The 16,605-nt window shown below is 45.4% G+C and overlaps 1 protein-coding gene across 1 annotated transcript in view; it reads right to left on the reverse strand.

The window, feature by feature from the left end:
* The window catches only part of LOC121535372 (GREB1-like protein), an 84,299-nt gene that overhangs the window by 24,186 nt on the left and 43,508 nt on the right, over window positions 1–16,605 (reverse strand). Inside the window, exons 3-11 of the mRNA XM_041842391.1 lie at window positions 14,714–14,893; window positions 14,184–14,360; window positions 13,700–13,876; window positions 11,766–11,891; window positions 11,114–11,236; window positions 9,609–9,746; window positions 9,268–9,393; window positions 6,851–6,988; window positions 6,594–6,770 (exon numbers count right to left, since the gene is read on the reverse strand). Of these exons, the coding sequence (XP_041698325.1) occupies window positions 6,594–6,770; window positions 6,851–6,988; window positions 9,268–9,393; window positions 9,609–9,746; window positions 11,114–11,236; window positions 11,766–11,891; window positions 13,700–13,876; window positions 14,184–14,360; window positions 14,714–14,893 (1,362 nt within the window). The remainder of the gene's footprint in view (window positions 1–6,593; window positions 6,771–6,850; window positions 6,989–9,267; window positions 9,394–9,608; window positions 9,747–11,113; window positions 11,237–11,765; window positions 11,892–13,699; window positions 13,877–14,183; window positions 14,361–14,713; window positions 14,894–16,605) is intronic.

Raw genomic sequence — 16,605 nt, forward strand, 5'->3', positions numbered from 1 at the left:
CTGTGTGAGAAGAATGCCTGTATCCCTCACAGAACTATAATTAAATTAACTTTCTATGAGCGTTGCACTTTATCATTTCTTTTCTGGAGCTGCAGCAACCCTGATAAATTGAAATAAATTAGCCAAAGTTATAGAATTACTGCTGTCTGTTCAGAAATAAATGAAATAATACAGAATAGCCTACTACACCATGAGAAGGCCTATAATTTAGCCACAGAGAATCAATAACTTATTTTTAAAAATGGCCTAGCTGTGGATTGTGTATATTCCAATAACAAGGTATAGCCTACAGATGGGAACGCACGGCAAATCTGTCAGTGATTTTTTTTTAAACCATTTTAAATACAATCGCGGAAAAACACAGGTTGGAAAGCAAATGCCTCCTGCTGAAAAGAGAAGACTAATCTGTCTGCTGTAGGTTAGCAAAATATGTGAAACTGGAAAGCATTTTAATGACTATAATTTCCTCCTCATATTGTAGCCTACAGTGTCTCCACACACCTAGGCTATTGATGGAGTGCTAAGTCTAGGTCCAAAAGGCTTCTCAACAGCTTCTACTCCCAAGCCATAAAACTCCTGAACAGCTAATCATGGCTACCCAGACTATTTGCACTGCCCCCCCACCACATCTTTTTACGCTGCTGCTACTCTGTTAATTATTTATGCATAGTCACTTTAACTCTACCCACATGTACATATTACTTCAACTACCTCAACTAGCCGGTGCCCCCGCACATTGACTCTGCACCGGTACCCCCCTGTATATATAGCCTCCCTACTGTTATTTTATTTTACTTCTGCTCTTTTTTTCCTCAACACTTTTTTGTTGTTGGTATGATGCACTGTTGGTTAAGGGCTGTAAGTAAGCATTTCACTGTAATGTCTGCATCTGTTGTATTCGGCGCATGTGGCCAATAACATTTGATTTGATTTGATTCAGTGTCAAAGTAGCCTGTCAATGTGATAATTTGTGCGGTATTAAAGATTCTGCAAGTCTCCAGTCATGTAAAATTACGCAGAATTGCATGAAATGCGTTTATAAAAGGCCCCATTTTTCCCGAACCCTAGGCTACTAAAAATGTTCTCCATGTGTGCAACATCTGCTCTATGTCTCTACGCAAATGCGATGATATGCATGCAATGCTTTATTAGCCTATAAAGGTGATTATTTTTTCTCATGCGTTCCGGTACCTCAGAGCTCCCAGGTCACCCCCCTCTCACACTCACTTTCTGTTCCGGCACCTCCTGATTTACAAATGAAGCATTGCTCTTATGTTTGTATAATGTGAAAAAGATGTTCAACTCAAGGTCATGCTAGTTATTTGGAGCCATTAAAGTGGAGCAGCAGCAGTGATGGAGCACTTTGAGTTACAAAGGAGGATGGGGATCCAACTACCAGGCGATTAGGCCTGGCTCGCAGTCAGCGTTCCAATTCATCCCAAAGCTGTTCGATGGGGTTGAGGTCAGTGCTCTGTGCAGGCCAATCAAGTTCTTCCACACTGATCTCAACAAACCATTTCTGTACGGACCTCGCTTTGTGCACGGGGGCTTTGTCATGCTGAAACAGGAAAGGGCCTTCCCCAAACTGTTACCATAAAGTTGGATGGACAGAATCGTCCAGAATGTCATTGTTTGATGTAGCGTTAAGATTTCCCTTCACTGGAACTAAGGGGCCTAGCCCGAACCATGAAAAACAGCCCCAGACCATTATTCCTCCTCCACCAAACAGTTGGCACTATGCATTCGGGCAGGTAGCGTTCTCCTGCAATCCGCCAAACCCAGATTCGTCCGTCGGACTGCCAGATGGTGAAATGTGATTCATCACTCCAGAGAACGCGTTTCCACTGCTCCAGAGTCCAATGGCGGCGAGCTTTACACCACTCACGCAAACACTTGGCATTGCGCATGGTGATCTTAGGGTTGTGTGCAGCTGCTCGATCATGGAAACCCATTTCATGAAGCTCCCGACGAACAGTTATGGTGCTGACGTTGCTTCCAGAGGCAGTTTGGAACTCGGTAGTGAGTGTTGCAACCGTGGACAGACGATTTTTACACGCTACGCGCTTCAGCACTCGGCAGTCCCGTTCTGTGAGCTTGTGTGGCTTACCACTTCACGGCTGGGCCGTTGTTGCTCCTAGACGTTTCCACTTCACAATAACAGCACTTACAGTTGACCAGGGCAGCTCTAGCAGGGCAGAAATTTGACGAACTGACTTGTTGGAAAGGTGACATCCTATGACGGTGCCACGTTGAAAGTCACTGAGCTCTTCAGTAAAGCCATTATACTGACAATGTTTGTCTATGGAGATTGCATGGCTGTGTGCTTGCTTTCATACACTGGTCAGAAACCGGTGTGGCTGAAATAGCTGAATCCACTAATTTGAAGGGGTGTCCACATACTTTGTATATATAGTTTAGTTAGAAGACACAACACGGTATCTGTCTCATTATGGTGTCTGTGAGAGCACGGGAGCGACATTGAAGCCATCTCCATTTTGAACTAGTCAATGTTCTTCTTCTACTACTTCTATGAGTTGGTAAAAAAACTGAAAGGGTGCATACAGCCCCCTGGAGTGTGTTGTTTGAACAGGTATAAAGCCAAGGTTGGCGATTTACTGCCACCTGCAGTTATGGAATGTTTGCTCACGAGTGTAATTCATTGGCTGATCCCTCCTGATGACCTGGATGGAATTATGTGATCCTTCTTTAACCCATAGGAAGTCCCACCCAGTTGACTTCTTCAAAATAGTGAAAATCCTAAATGGTGCTGCCCATGCTAAGCCTGTCTTTTGGGTACTAGAGTCCTCTGTCATTCTCTATGGTGTTACCAAACTTAAAAAAACCAGGCATTGGCTGAGCTTAGCCTGTCAATCATTAGTCTTGACGTATGATTCAAAATACAGGGTGTGTGTGTACGTGTGTGTGCGTGCCTGCACATACACTACCAGTTAAAAGTTTGGACACACCTACTCATTCATGGGTTTTTCTTTATTTTAAATATTTTTTACATTGTAGAATATTAGTGAAGACATCAAAACTATGAAATAACACATATGGAATCATGTAGTAACCAAAAAAGTGTTAAACAAATTGAAATATATTTCGTATTTGAGATTATTAAAATAGCCACCCTTTGCCTTGATGACAGCTTGGCACACTCTTGGCATTCTCTCAACCAGCTTCATGAGGTAGTCACCTGGAATTCATTTCAGTTAAAAGGTGTGACTTCTTAAAAGTTAATTCATGTAATTTCTTTCCTTCTTAATGCGTTTGAGCCAATCAGTTGTGTTGTGACAAGGTAGGGCGGTATACAGAAGATAGCCCTATTTGGTAAAAGACCAAGTCCATATTATGGCAAAAACAGCTCAAATAAGCAAAGAGAAACGACAGTCCATCATTACTTTAAGACAAGAAGGTCAGTCAATACGGAAAATGTAAAGAACTTTTAAAGTTTCTTCAAGTGCAGTCGCAAAAACCATCAAGCGCTATGATGAAACTGGCTCTCATGAGGACCGCCACAGGAATGGAAGACCCAGAGTTACCTCTGCTGCAGAGGATACGTTCATTAGAGTTACCAGCCTCAGAAATTGCAGCCCAAATAAATGCTTCACAGAGTTCAAGTCACAGACACATCTCAACATCAACTGTTCAGAGGGGACTGTGTGAATCAGGCCTTCATGGTCGAATTGCTGCAAAGAAACCACTACTAAAGGACACCTCTCTACATTTTCTTCCTCTGTTTCTGCTGCTAAAGCCACTTTCTACATTTTCTTCCTCTGTTTCTGCTGCTAAAGCCACTTTCTACTACTTTAAATTTCAAGCCTCTGCCTCTAACCCCAGGAAGCTCTTTGCCACCTTCTCCTCCCTGCTGAATCCCCCTCCTCCTCCCCCTCCCTCATCCCTCTCTGTGGATCACTTCGTCAACCATTTTAAAAAGAAGGTTGACGACATCCGATCCACATTTATTAAGTCAAATGACACCGCTGGTCCTGCTCACACTGCCCTACCCTATCCTTTGACTTCATTCTCCCCTCTCTCTCCAGATGAAATCTTGCGACTTGTGACGGCCGGTCGCCCAACAACCTGCCCGCTTGACCCTATCCCCTCCTCTCTTCTCCAGACCATTTCCGGAGACCTTCTCCCTTACCTCACCTCGCTCAACAACTTATCCTTGACAGCTGGCTATGTCCCTTCCGTCTTCAAGAGAGCGAGAGTTGCACCCCTCCTCAAAAAACCTACACTCAATCCCTCCAATGTCAACAACTACAGACCAGTATCCCTTCTTTCTTTTCTCTCCAAAACTCTTGAGCGTGCCGTCTCTAGCCAACTCTCCTGCTATCTCTCTCAGAATGACCTTCTTGATCCAAACCAGTCAGGTTTCAAGACTGGTCATTCAACTGAGACTGCTCTTCTCTGTGTCATGGAGGCTCTCCACACTGCTAAAGCTAACTCTCTCTCCTCTGCTCTTATCCTTCTAGACCTATCTGCTGCCTTTGATACTGTGAACCATCAGATCCTCCTCTCCACCCTCTCCGAGTTGGGCATCTCTGGCACTGCTCACTCTTGGATTGCGTCCTACCTGACAGGTCGCTCCTACCAGGTGGCGTGGCGAGAATCTGTCTCCGCACCACGTGCTCTCACCACTGGTGTCCCCCAGGGCTCAGTTCTAGGCCCTCTCCAATTCTCTCTATACACCAAGTCACTTGGCTCTGTCATATCCTCACATGGTCTCTCCTATCATTGCTACGCAGACGACACACAATTAATTTTCTCCTTTCCCCCTTCTGATAACCAGGTGGCGAATCGCATCTCTGCATGTCTGGCGGACATATCAGTGTGGATGTCGGATCACCACCTCAAGCTGAACCTCGGCAAGACGGAGCTGCTCTTCCTCCCGGGGAAGGACTGCCCGCTCCATGATCTCGCCATCACGGTTGACAACTCCATTGTGTCCTCCTCCCAGAGTGCAAGGAACCTTGGCGTGACCCTGGACAACACCCTGTCGTTCTCCGCTAACATCAAAGCGGTGACCCGATCCTGCAGGTTCATGCTCTACAACATTCGCAGAGTACGACCCTACCTTACACAGAAAGCGGCACAGGTCCTAATCCTGGCACTTGTCATCTCCCGTCTGGATTACTGCAACTCACTGTTGGCTGGGCTCCCTGCCTGTGCCATTAAACCCCTACAACTTATCCAGAACGCTGCAGTTCGTCTGGTGTTCAACCTTCCCAAGTTCTCTCATGTCACCCCGCTCCTCCGCACACTCCACTGGCTTCCAGTTGAAGCTTGCATCTACTACAAAACCATGGTGCTTGCCTACGGAGCTGTGATGGGAACGACACCTCCTTACCTTCAGGCTGTGATCTGACCCTACACCCAAACGAGGTCACTACGTTCATCCACCTCTGGCCTGCTAGCCCCCCTACCTCTACGGAAGCACAGTTCCCGCTCAGCCCAGTCAAAGCTATTCGCTGCTCTGGCACCCCAATGGTGGAACAAGCTCCCCCACGACGCCAGGACAGCAGAGTCACTAACCACCTTGCGGAGACACTTGAAACCCTACCTCTTTAAGGAATACCTGGAATAGTATAACAGTAATCCTTCTACCACCCCCCCCCCCCCCATAAAAAAAAAGAAAAAGGGTGGTTGTCCCACTGGCTATCCTAAGTTGAATGCACCAATTTGTAAGTCGCTCTGGATAAGAGCATCTGCTAAATGACTTAAATGTTAAATGCAATAAGAAGAAGACACCTGCTTGGGCCAAGAAACACGAGTAATGGACATTAGACCGTGGAAATTTGTCCTTTGGTCTGGAGTCCAAATTGGAGATTTTTGGTTCCAACCGCCGTGTGAGACGCGGTGTGGGTGAACGGATGATCTCTGCATGTGTAGTTCCCACCGTAAAGCATGGAGGAGGAGGTGTTATGGTGTGGGGGTGCTGGTGACACTGTCTGTGATTTATTTAGAATTCAAGGCACACTTAACCAGCATGGCTAACACAGCATTCTGCAGCGATACGCCATCCCATCTGGTTTGGGCTTAGTGGGACTATCATTTGTTTTTCAACAGGACAATGACCCAACACACCTCCAGGCTGTGTAAGGGCTATTTTACCAAGAAGGAGTGATGGTGCTGCATCAGATGACCTGGCCTCCACAATCCCCCGACCTCAACCCAGTTGAGATGGTTTGGGATGAGTCGGACAGCAGAGTGAAGGAAAAGCAGCCAACAAGTGCTCAACATATGTGGGAACTCCTTCAAGACTGTTGGAAAAGCATTTCAGGTGAAGCTGGTTGAGAGAATGCCAAGAGTGTGCAAAGCTGTCATTAAGGCAAAGGGTGGCTATTTGAATAATCTCAAATATAAAATATATTTTGATTTGTTTAACACTTTTTTGGTTACTACATGATTCCATATGTGTTATTTCATAGTATTGATGTCTTCACTATTATTCTACAATGTAGAAAATAGTAAAAATAAAGACAAACCCTTGAATGAGTAGGTGTGTCCAAACCTTTGACTGGTACTGTATGTATAAATGTGTATGCATGCATGTGCGTGCAAGTGCATGAGTGTTTTGAGGCCTTTACCTAGCCTTGCCAGGTACTGCAGGGTGAGGAGGATTACGGTCTCCACACTGAGCAGTTGGCTGCTGTTCAGTCCAAGACTGGACAGGGTCTTCTCAGTCAGCTGGTTGCCCTTATAGCAGTTCGCTAGCATGGGGCTCACCACAATGTCCCCCACAAAGTGTGGTAACGTACCATGCCCTGCCAAACCAAACATCAGAGTCAATTCAATTAACTTAAATTCAATTAAATTGCAGTCAGTCAAAGATGGTGGTTTGTACCGATGAGGATGACAGGGCGGACTCCTGAGAAGTTGAGCAGGTTGTCGGGGACGATGACAGTCTCTCCGGCAGTGACAGGTTGGGGATGAAGGACCCCTGCTACAGGTGGCTGAGGAGTAGGCATGGCCAGCACAGAGCCTGGTGGAAAAGACAGAGAGATACATGTCAATACTGGGATTAGAATACAGCTAGACATCAGCTCAGCACCAACTCTCCTCCTTGAAAGATACCCTCCAGCAGGCTTTGACTCCAAACCTTATCTAGCACAGCTGATTCTACAAATGAACTACTCACCAGGACCTTGATTGGCTAAATCAAGTGTCTTACAATGGGATTGGAGCAAAAGCCTGCATACCTTGTACTGTAACTCTCCAGGAGGAGGGTTGGCCTCCTCTGCTGTAGATTTTTCTGAGTGTTTCCATTATTAGAAGATAACCATGTCCAATGTTTGTAGGTGGAATGGTCATCAACAAAACTCTATACAGCCCTTTATCCTCTGAATATACAGTGGGGAAAAAACATTTTTAGTCAGCCACCAATTGTGCAAGTTCTCCCACTTAAAAAGATGAGAGAGGCCTGTAATTTTCATTATAGGTACACATCAACTATGACAGACAAAATGAGAAAAAAAATTCCAGAAAATCACATTGTAGGATTTCTAGTGAATTTATTTGCAAATTATGGTGGAAAATAAGTATTTGGTCAATAACAAAAGTTTCTCAATACTTTGTTATATACCCTTTGTTGGCAATGACACAGGTCAAACGTTTTCTGTAAGTCTTCACAAGGTTTTCACACACTGTTGCTGGTATTTTGGCCCATTCCTCCATGCAGATCTCCTCTAGAGCAGTGATGTTTTGGGGCTGTCGCTGGGCAACACGGACTTTCAACTCCCTCCAAAGATTTTCTATGGGGTTGAGATCTGGAGACTGGCTAGGCCACTCCAGGACCTTGAAATGCTTCTTACGAAGCCACTCCTTCGTTGCCCGGGCGGTGTGTTTGGGATCATTGTCATGCTGTAAGACCCAGCCACGTTTCATCTTCAATGCCCTTGCTGATGGAAGGAGGTTTTCACTCAAAATCTCACGATACATGGCCCCATTCGTTCTTTCCTTTACACGGATCAGTCGTCCTGGTCCCTTTGCAGAAAAACAGCCCCAAAGCATGATGTTTCCACCCCCATGCTTCACAGTAGGTATGGTGTTCTTTGGATGCAACTCAGCATTCTTTGTCCTCCAAACACGACGAGTTGAGTTTTTACCAAAAAGTTCTATTTTGGTTTCATCTGACCATATGACATTCTCCCAATCCTCTTCTGGATCATCCAAATGCACTCTAGCAAACTTCAGACGGGCCTGGACATGTACTGGCTTAAGCAGGGGGACACGTCTGGCACTGCAGGATTTGAGTACCTGGTGGCGTAGTGTGTTACTGATGGTAGGCTTTGTTACTTTGGTCCCAGCTCTCTGCAGGTCATTCACTAGGTCCCCCCGTGTGGTTCTGGGATTTTTGCTCACCGTTCTTGTGATCATTTTGACCCCACGGGGTGAGATCTTGCGTGGAGCCCCAGATCGAGGGAGATTATCAGTGGTCTTGTATGTCTTCCATTTCCTAATAATTGCTCCCACAGTTGATTTCTTCAAACCAAGCTGCTTACCTATTGCAGATTCAGTCTTCCCAGCCTGGTGCAGGTCTACAATTGTGTTTCTGGTGTCCTTTGACAGCTCTTTGGTCTTGGCCATAGTGGAGTTTGGAGTGTGACTGTTTGAGGTTGTGGACAGGTGTCTTTTATACTGATAACAAGTTCAAACAGGTGCCATTAATACAGGTAACGAGTGGAGGACAGAGGAGCCTCTTAAAGAAGAAGTTACAGGTCTGTGAGAGCCAGAAATCTTGCTTGTTTGTAGGTGACCAAATACTTATTTTCCACCATAATTTGCAAATAAATTCATAAAAAATCCTACAATGTGATTTTCTGGAGAAAAAATGTCTCAATTTGTCTGTCATAGTTGACGTGTACCTATGATGAAAATTACAGGCCTCTCTCATCTTTTTAAGTGGGAGAACTTGCACAATTGGTGGCTGACTAAATACTTTTCCCCCCCACTGTATACAGAATAAAACCAGGGAATATATGTCTCCTTAAAGTCACAGTGTCCTGGCTCTCCTAGCTTGGCAGACCTCTTTCAGTTCATACTGTATCTGCACTAACATGTCTGACCCGATCTCCATGGAGATGCTGAATGAATCACCCCTGACAACAGAGAATGTCTCAGACCTTGTGTCCTTCCTTTTCATGAAAAGGGAGGTCAATGTACTAGTCAACATCACACACACACTCACACACCCACACACATACACACACACACACAGACAGACAGACAGAGAGAGACACGCTAAACTAATCTGTGCCAGACCTGGGGAGGAGACGATGGGTTGGATGGCGGGCACAGGGACGGCTGTAGGGAGGACTGGCACCAGGGGGTTGGGGAGCCAACCGCGGTGGCGCTTCTTGGGCGGGCCTGAGGTCATGGCAGACGAAACTGGACAGAAAACATCACAAGAGGAACATATGAACGAACTGCAGAATACCTACAATCTGAGTCCCCAGAACATTCACTGGGCATCTACAATAGCAATCTATGAGTAACTGTAATCTACAACGAGGAGCTAGTGCGGTTGAGTTACACTCAATTGGGTTTAAAACAGCAACAAAGACAAGCGTCACAGAGGTTTGGGACGAGAACATGGGGCTCACCAGGGCTGTCTCCTGGGTCCGAGGTTCTGTACCCCTGTCCTTGGGTTCCCAGAGACACCTGGGAGAGGCTCAGTAAGGGGGGGCGGCCGTCTGCACCCAGTCCGCTGGTCGGACCATTCACTCTCAGAACCGTGGGCACTGCACAGACAGACACACACAGACAGACAGACAGACAGACAGACAGACAGACAGACAGACAGACACACACACACACAGACACAGTCACAGACACACACAGACAGACACACACACAGACAGACAGACACACACACAGACAGACACACCATACACTGTTATGATGCATTTCACCACAGTTCATTTTCAGATGATTCGATAAGATAACATTTTGACAGTGTTTTGTGTCACGCCCTGACTCAGAGGACGCTTGTATGTTGAGTCAGGGTGTGTATTTTCCTTGCTGTGTTTGTCCATGTTGTACATTCTAGTATGTATAGATCTATGTTGGCCTGTGTGGTTCCCAATCAGAGGCAGCTGTCGCTTGTTGTCTCTGATTGGGGACCATACTTAGGCAGCCTATTGGTCCTAGTGGGTTGTGGGATCTTGATCCAGTTAAGGTATGTTGTGTTGTGCTGCCTTGGACTTCACGTTTCGTTTTGTTTGTTGTTTTATCGTTGTGTTTAATATTTAATAAACATGTACGCATATCACGCTGCGCCTTGGTCTGACCCGTCGATGAACGATCGTGACATTTTGAGAGATGCCATACGTGAAATGCATGTTTATCTTCCTCTGTTATAGGAAACAAATAGTAAACAAATATAAGAGATACGTGTTTGATAATCACAAAAGAAAACCAATCGTCCTGACAGATATCTTCCTTATACAGAGACTGAGCAATATACATTATAAGAAGGATTTAGGCCCGCCTAACACTGAGCTATTGATTTCCTATTGCCAATGAACTGATGGGGCACTTACCAATCTCAGATTCACTCTGTGTGCATATACACTACCACATTGATTGGTACAGTATGTGTAGCCCAGGCCTGTCAATATTGCAACCTTGTAAACGAGCTAATGGATAGCCAGCCCTTAAAAAGTTATTACAGGGATTTTCTGCTCATTATTGATGAGGAGTGTGTGCGTGCGGCATTACTTCTGCTATGTGCCCTGGTCTGAGTAGGAGAAGGAGAAGGAGCTGTTGCCTAGAAACATGTTGGCTTACGTGGCCTATCATAGGCCAGATGGAGCTGTGGAGTGTAGATTAGCCTCTTCTACTGACTGGAGACACACACACACACACACGCATGCACGAGGCTATGTTCTGACCCTTAGAAATACCTGGACTAAAGCCTATCACATGTGAGGCAGTCTGTATAATATCACTGGATATTATTGATGCATGATGTACCATGGTGTAAAACACTTTAAAGCTGACGTTGTGGGGGAATGATGACTATACCATGGAGATGTGATCACACATACAGTAGATTAAAACATCCAGAAACAGTGGTGGTAGAAGAAGAGAAGAAGAAGAGTTGAACCTATTGGTAGAGTGTTGGTCCCAGGGGTAGAAGCCAGAGGCTTGAGGAAGCTGCACTCTCGGGCCAGGTCCTGGGCTGAGAAGAACACAGAGGATGCAGGGGGAATCCTGGTAGATGGGGAGTCTGGAGGGCAATAAGAACACAGGGTGGGTGTTAGAATGGATCCTGTCAAGTGACGTTAACCAAAATCTCTCCAAACCACACTAACACTTCAACAATACTGACTCAATCCAATTGTTCCATTAGAACAAGTAGACCATAACCATCCCCTTTAACCAAACAATGCTTCGTAAACAAACAGACACTATCCACTCCAGCCAGATGTCATCTTGGTCAGAGGAGGGAGAGGCGAGGGGGTGTTGTGTCAAACCTCTACCCTTCCCTGACAGAGCATGACAACCTCACTGGGAGCAGGATGTAGCTCAAGGTTGGATTCAGGAGATAGGAGGCTAAAGTCAATAGAGCATATCAGCACAGCTGTCTAACACATCAGGTTAGATCTTACACTGACTGGACACTAACTAGCCTATAAACTGAGCCAGAGTCGACTGCCATGAGTGTGTCCTACCTGAGAGGGAGAAGGGGGAAGAGGAGGGTGTGTCTGTCCTACCTGAGAGGGAGAAGGGGGAAGAGGAGGGTGTGTGTGTCCTACCTGAGAGGGAGAAGGGGGAAGAGCTGTGTCTGTTGGTGCCTCCGTTCTCCTTGATGCTCAGGGAGGATGAGGAGTTGGGCTTGGAGGTGGACTCACTGCTAATGGAGAACTGACGCGTTTTACAGTCTGGGGAAAAGGAGGGTAGAAATACATTTTCTTTTTTAAATAGACCTGGAAACAGTGAATCAATAAATAATCATTTTTGTTTATATATTGATGGGTCATAGAAAGATTATAGCCCCAGAAGATAGCCCTATTTGGTAAAAGACCAAGTGCATATTATGGCATTACAGCTCAAATAAGCAAAGAGATACGACAGTCCCATCATTACTTTAAGACATTAACATTTCAAGAACTTTGACAGTTTCTTCAAGTGCAGTCACAAAAACCATCAAGCGCTATGATGAAACAGGAATGGAAGACCCAGAGTTACCTCTGCTGCAGAGGATAAGTTCATTAGAGTTACCAGCCTCAGAAATTGCAGCCCAAATAAATGCTTCACAGAGTTCAAGTAACATACACATCTCAACATCAACTGTTCAGAGGAGACTGTGTGAATCAGGGCTTCATGGTCGAATTGCTGCAAAGAAACCACTACTAAAGGACACCAATAAGAATAAGAGACTTGGTTGAGCCAAGAAACACGAGCAATGGACATTAGACCGGTGGACATTTGTCCTTTGATCTGGAGTCCAAATTTGAGATTTTTGGTTCCAACCGCCGTGTCTTTGTGAGAACGCGGTGTGGTTGAACAGAATACCTCCGCATGTGTATTTCCCACCATAAAGCATGGAGGAGGAGGTGTTATGCTGTGGGGGTGCTTTGCTGGTGACACTGTCTGTGATTTATTTAGAATTCAAGGCACACTTAACCAGCATGGCTACCACAGCATTCTGCAGCGATACGCCATCCCATCTGGTTTGGGCTTAGTGGGACTATCATTTGTTTTTCAACAGGACAATGACCCAACAAACCTCCAGGCTGTGTAAGAGCTATTTTACCAAGAAGGAGAGTGATGGAGTGCTGCATCAGATGACCTGGCCTCCACAATCTCCCGACCTCAACCAAATTGAGATGGTTCGGGATGAGTCGGACCGCAGAGTGAAGGAAAAGCAGCCAACAAGTGTATGTGGGAACTCCTTCAAGACTGTTGGAAAAGCATTCCAGGTGAAGCTGGTTGAGAGAATGCCAAGAGGCAAAGGGTGGCTACTTTGAAGAATCTCAAATCTCAAATATATTTTGATTTGTTTAACACTTTTTTGGTTACTACATGATTCCATATGTGTTATTTCATAGTTTTGATGTCTTCACTATTATTCTACAATGTAGAAAATTGTAAAAATAAAGAAAACCCTTGAATGAGTAGGTGTTCTAAAACATTTGACCGGTAGTGTATATTACAGAAACCGCTCAACTACAAACACTATGCAATTCTAATGCATTTACTAATTTAGTAGGAAACATTATTTAATGTTGTATAACAATACAATGTTACTAGTGTAATTACAGTGTTACTACACAGGTATATATTCAATGTAAAGTGTGAAATATGCAGATAGAGTCAGAGAGACATCTCACGTTGTATGGTGGTATTATACATTTTGTATTGTAGATATGTAGTGGTGTAATGTTATATGATGTACTGTTTTATCTTTTGTTGATGTGTAATGTAAGTGCCTTAATGTGTTTGGACCCCAGGAAGAGTAGCTGCTTCCTTGGCAGGAAGTAATTGGAATCCTTAATAAACCACAGGAAGAGTAGCTGCTGCCTTGGCAGGAAGTAATGGGGAACCTTAATAAACCCCAGGAAGAGTAGCTGCTGCCTTGGCAGGAAGTAATGGGGATTCTTAATAAACCTCAGGAAGAGTAGCTGCTGCCTTGGCAGGAAGTAATGGGGATCCTTAATAAATACAAATACAAAAATACAAATCTCACCTTTCCAGCAGATGAGGCGTCCTTTGCACAGAGCATCCTGACAGTTCTTCACCAGGTAGTATTTTAAGTGCTTCTGCTTCTTGGGCTGCGTGGCCAGCTTCAGGTTGATGTGGTTGGAAAACTCAGTAAAGTACCGGAACCCCTTCTCTCCACAGCCAACACAGTTCCCTGAAAACCCTGCACACACCATACACAGAGAGAGAGAACATGAGTTGGGAACTGTAGGCATTTACTAAATATTGCATTAAATGACGGCACAGCACAGGTGAATCAAATGCTGAATGCAACAGAAATCAAAAGTAGTAGCAAACAGCAGTACGGCCGGTGGAAAAAATACATCACTTCAGATGACTCATCCAAGCTGAGCGGGTAAAATAGGACATTCATTTCAGAGGCCTAAAGTGCATTCAATTTCCTTTAACTCTGACCTAGGCTGTGCATGATCTTTGTATTGTATCAAGTCAAAGAGGCATGGCAGACTGACCTAAAAGTGCATTTTTCCCGTTCTCATCAGGCAGAAAGCGTCGGTCCACAGCACACACCAGGATGTGGTCTGGGATGCTGGGGGACTTGGCACCGACCAACTCGAAGCCAGCTGGGACTTCGATCGGCTCTGTCGTCATGGAGACCAGACGGAGGTCCTTACCGGCCTGACAGAAGCCTGAGGAGAAGAGAGAGAACACCAATCAACTCAGGAGTAAACATCCACAACAATAACCAACACACACACACACACACCTATTTTTTAGGAAGGCCAGGGTGGAGTCCCATTGAGACCAAGCTCTCTTTTACAAGGAGCCCTGCATGACAAGGGTTCCCTGCCTGTAATCTACATGTCTACATTACACTGGAACATACTAAGGTGAATATTGCTGCAAACGTGGTGTTCCTAGGGAGAGAATTAACAAGATGTGTTCTTAAGACATGCTTTTTAACAGGGATTTGAATCCTAGGGTCTCTCAACTTCTGAGAAAGTCCCAGGGTGAAATGAGTTTGACATTGTTTAAGGCCTACCATCCATTGTGCAACAGCCGTCGGGCGAGGGGCCATGTAGGTAGGGTGTCGGGGGGCTGCCGGTGTCAGAGTCGTTGTCGTCCTCCATCTCCTCCAGACCGTTAGAGGCCTGGCCGTTCAGCAGATCCTGACCCGGAGGCTCCCCGCACGGCAGGTACAGGTCCACCTTGGGCTTTATAACTGTCCCCATAACACAAATGACCGCGTAAGACATAATGTCCCCATAACACACAATGACCCCGTAAGACACAATGACTCTGTAAGACACAATGACCCCGTAAGACACAATGACCCCGTAAGACACAATGACTCCGTAAGACATAATGTCCCCATAACACACAATGACCCCGTAAGACACAATGACCCCGTAAGACACAATGACCCCGTAAGACACAATGACCCCGTAAGACACAATGACCCCATAACACACAATGACCCCATAACACACAATGACCCCGTAAGACACAATGACCCCGTAAGACACAATGACTCTTTAAGACATAATGTCCACCTATGACACAATGTCGCCAAAATACACCACATCATTCAAAACATTAAATTATCTTGGAGTGAAGATGCCATACAAAAGCAAGGAGATGGAGATTGGAGATTTTGCAAGGCCTTTTTCAAGAGAAGGACGAACCCATAACACATTACATGGCCACATTCAAGTCTACCTCTCTTCAAGAAAACTACACTGAACAAATATATAAACGCAAAATGCAACAATTTCAAAGATTTTACCGAGTTACAGTTCATATAAGGGAATCAATCAGTTTAAATAAATTAATTAGGCCCTAATCTATCAATTTCACATGACTGGGAATACAGATATGCATCTTTTGGTCACAGATAGCTTAAAAAAAAGTAGGGGCGTGGATCAGAAAACCAGTCAGTATCTGGTGTGACCACCATTTGCCTCATGCAGCGCGACACATCTCCTTCGCATAGAGTTGATCAGGCTGTTGATTGTGGCCTGTGGAATGTTGTCCCACTCCTCTTCAATGGCTGTGCGAAGTTGCTGGATATTGGCGGGAACTGGAATACGCGGTGGAACACGTCAATCCAGAGCATCCCAAACATACTCAATGGGTTTCATGCCTTGTGAGTATGCAGGCAATGAAAGAACTGGGACATTTTCAGCTTCCAGGAATTGTGTACAGATCCTTGAGACATGGGGCCGTGCATTATCATGCTGAAACATGAGGTGATGGCTGTGGATGAATGGCACGTCAATGGGCCTCAGGATCTCTTCACAGAAATTGTCATCGATAAAATGCAATTGTGTTCATTGTCAGTAGCTTATGCCTGCCCATACCATAACCCCACCGCCACCATGGGGCACTCTGTTTACAACGTTGACATTCAAGCTTTCTGTCATCTGCCCGGTACAGCTGAAACCAGGATTCATCCGTGAAGCGCACACTTCTCCAGCGTGCCAATGGCCTTCCAAGGTGAGCATTTGCCCACTGAAGTCGCTTACGATGCCGAACTGCAGTCAGGTCAAGACCCTGGTGAGGACGACGAGCACGCAGATGAGCTTCCCTGAGACGGTTTCTGACAGTTTGTGCAGAGATTCTTCGGTTATGCAAAACCACAGTTTCATCAGCTGTCCGGGTGGCTGGTCTCAGACGATACCGCAGGTGAAGAAGCCGGATGTGGAGGTCCTGGGCTGGCGTGGTTACACGTGGTCTGCAGTTGTGAGGTCGGTTGGACGTACTGCCAAATTCTCTAAAACGAAGTTAGAGGCGGCTTATGGTAGAGAAATAAATATTATATTCTCTGGCAACAGTTCTGGTGGACATCTCTGCAGCCAAAACTGCACATTTTCAGGTGGCCTTTTATTGTTCCCAGCACAAGGTGCACCTCTGTAATGATCATGCTGTTTAATA

Source organism: Coregonus clupeaformis, chromosome 21 (genome assembly GCF_020615455.1).
Source record: "Coregonus clupeaformis isolate EN_2021a chromosome 21, ASM2061545v1, whole genome shotgun sequence".
Taxonomy (NCBI): domain Eukaryota; kingdom Metazoa; phylum Chordata; class Actinopteri; order Salmoniformes; family Salmonidae; genus Coregonus; species Coregonus clupeaformis.